The sequence below is a fragment of the Ailuropoda melanoleuca genome, unplaced genomic scaffold, assembly GCF_002007445.2.
Source record: "Ailuropoda melanoleuca isolate Jingjing unplaced genomic scaffold, ASM200744v2 unplaced-scaffold987, whole genome shotgun sequence".
NCBI lineage: Eukaryota > Metazoa > Chordata > Mammalia > Carnivora > Ursidae > Ailuropoda > Ailuropoda melanoleuca.
Genome location: NW_023255402.1, coordinates 6651 through 8774, shown reverse-complemented (window position 1 = coordinate 8774; position 2124 = coordinate 6651). Strand labels below are relative to the sequence as shown.

The 2124-nt window shown below is 51.6% G+C and overlaps 1 protein-coding gene across 1 annotated transcript; it reads left to right on the top strand.

Moving 5' to 3' along the window:
• Positions 1–57: 57 nt before the first annotated feature.
• On the top strand, positions 58–1280 carry LOC117800974 (homeobox protein MSX-1-like; the record flags this gene model as incomplete). Its single annotated transcript, XM_034653579.1, has 1 exon — positions 58–1280. A coding segment is annotated over one exon (489 nt), but the record flags the coding sequence as incomplete, so codon positions are not given.
• Between the last annotated feature and the right edge of the window lie 844 nt (positions 1281–2124).

Here is a 2124-nt window from a genome sequence, read left to right as displayed (position 1 = left end):
AAATGAATACCTGGTATTGCTATTGACTACGGTTACTACTTTGTGGGCAGATGACTCTCCCGCGCCGCTCTCTTAACCCCCTGCCTTTTTCTCGGCCCCCTAGGGCGGCTGAGCCCCCCGGCCTGTACCCTGCGCAAGCACAAAACCAACCGCAAGCCGCGGACACCCTTCACCACCGCGCAGCTGCTGGCGCTGGAGCGCAAGTTCCGCCAGAAGCAGTACCTGTCCATTGCCGAGCGCGCCGAGTTCTCCAGCTCGCTCAGCCTCACCGAGACGCAGGTGAAGATCTGGTTCCAGAACCGCCGCGCCAAGGCCAAGAGACTGCAGGAGGCAGAGCTGGAAAAGCTGAAGATGGCCGCCAAGCCCATGCTGCCCCCGGCTGCCTTTGGCCTCTCCTTCCCGCTCGGCGGCCCCGCGGCGGTAGCGGCCGCGGCCGGCGCCTCGCTCTACGGGGCCTCGGGCCCCTTCCAGCGCGCCGCGCTGCCGGTGGCGCCCGTGGGACTCTACACAGCCCATGTGGGCTACAGCATGTACCACCTGACATAGAGGGTCCCAGGGTCCCCTCCCTGTGGTACCAGCCGATTCCTCCAGCCCCGCTCTCCTGCCAGCCGCAGGAGCCATCCCCCAACGAGCTCCCTTGTTCGGCACCGCCCGGCTCCTTCCCCTTTAACCCCCACGCTGCTCTGGTTTATCCTCGGCTGCTCCCTGCGTTCACTCTCCAATGTCTGATCCCCTTCCCCAAAGTGGCTGGAAGGGGCCCTTAACACTCCTCTAGAATCTAGATCTACGCTTTGTGTTACAGATGGAGAAACTGGGGTTAGAGAGGTGTAGACTTCCCCGCGGTCCCCAGCACAGTTAGCGGTTGGACCGGCACTAGGCTGCTGCGTCCTGTCCTGACATCAGGCAGGAGAAGCACAGGGAAACTCACGACTGAAGATTTTGGAAAATAAGAACAGTTGGAGAAAAAGAAAAGAGCAAGCCAGGGGAGATGGAAACCCCGGTCCTTCCATCGGAAAACTTCAGAGATCTTCAACTGCAAAACGTCTGCTTTTGGTGGGGGGAGGGGGTCACACAGATGCGTTGCCAAGGTAGGTTGAAGGGACCTCTCTCACCAGTACCAGAAAAAAACTGTAAAATAAAATTTAAAACTCCTGTTTCTATTTAACAGTACATTTGTGTGACTCTCACGAATCCCTTTGGAAGGGGTTGTGTGTAATATACTGTATATTTGAAATTTTATTATCATTTATATTATAGCTATATTTGTTAAATAAATTAATTTTAAGCTACAAGAAACGATCTCTTTATTGATTTAGGCTTTTATTTGAACTTGCCTTCTGTTCACATATACAATTGCTTTTCAGCATGATAGCAGTATTACACTAGCACCTTTCAAAGGTGACAACAGGATACTCAGGGATGGGGGGGGGTGCCTTTTTGAACATGCAGGACAGATCTGCGTTAGCAAAGTCAAGTGGAGAATTGAAGCAATTACCTAGGATAATTAGGCTCAATTTTCCAATTCACTTTAAGCTGAAATCGACACTTGCTCAGGCGACCCATAACCGACTCTTTCTTTTTTCTTCCCTTTTAACTTGTCTATGAAAACAAAGCGAATCACCCAAATGGTTTGATGACTGCAGACAGCTAATCCAGACAATTCCCACCCCCGCAAACCTGTTTTTCCCACAGGAGGCCAGGTGGGGGGGGGTGGAGGCCATTGCTTTGTTTCTCCAAATCCCCTTGCTGGTGTAGACCGGGTTTGTGGATCTAATTTTGAGCTGCCAGAATGGGAACGCCTTCACACCCCCTATTAGTACCCCTAAAAACAAAACACTTTACTGAAAACCCAAGGCGACAGTTACACTTCCCACCTTGCCGTGTCCTTTGCATGAGCCCCTGCCTCCAAACACTCACAAACTTGGTTTTTCTTTTATAAAGTAGGTTAAATTCAGGCTTCCAGGAGAATATATTTGAACGAGCGCCAAGTTTAGCCTTCTGGGGGGAATTCTGCAAGGATGTTAATGGCAGAAAATGACCTCGTAGTAAACAGAGCCTACTATGTTCCAGGCACCACTCTGTTCCCTTTCGAGTTGGGGGCCCTGGTTTAATTCTCTCCAGATC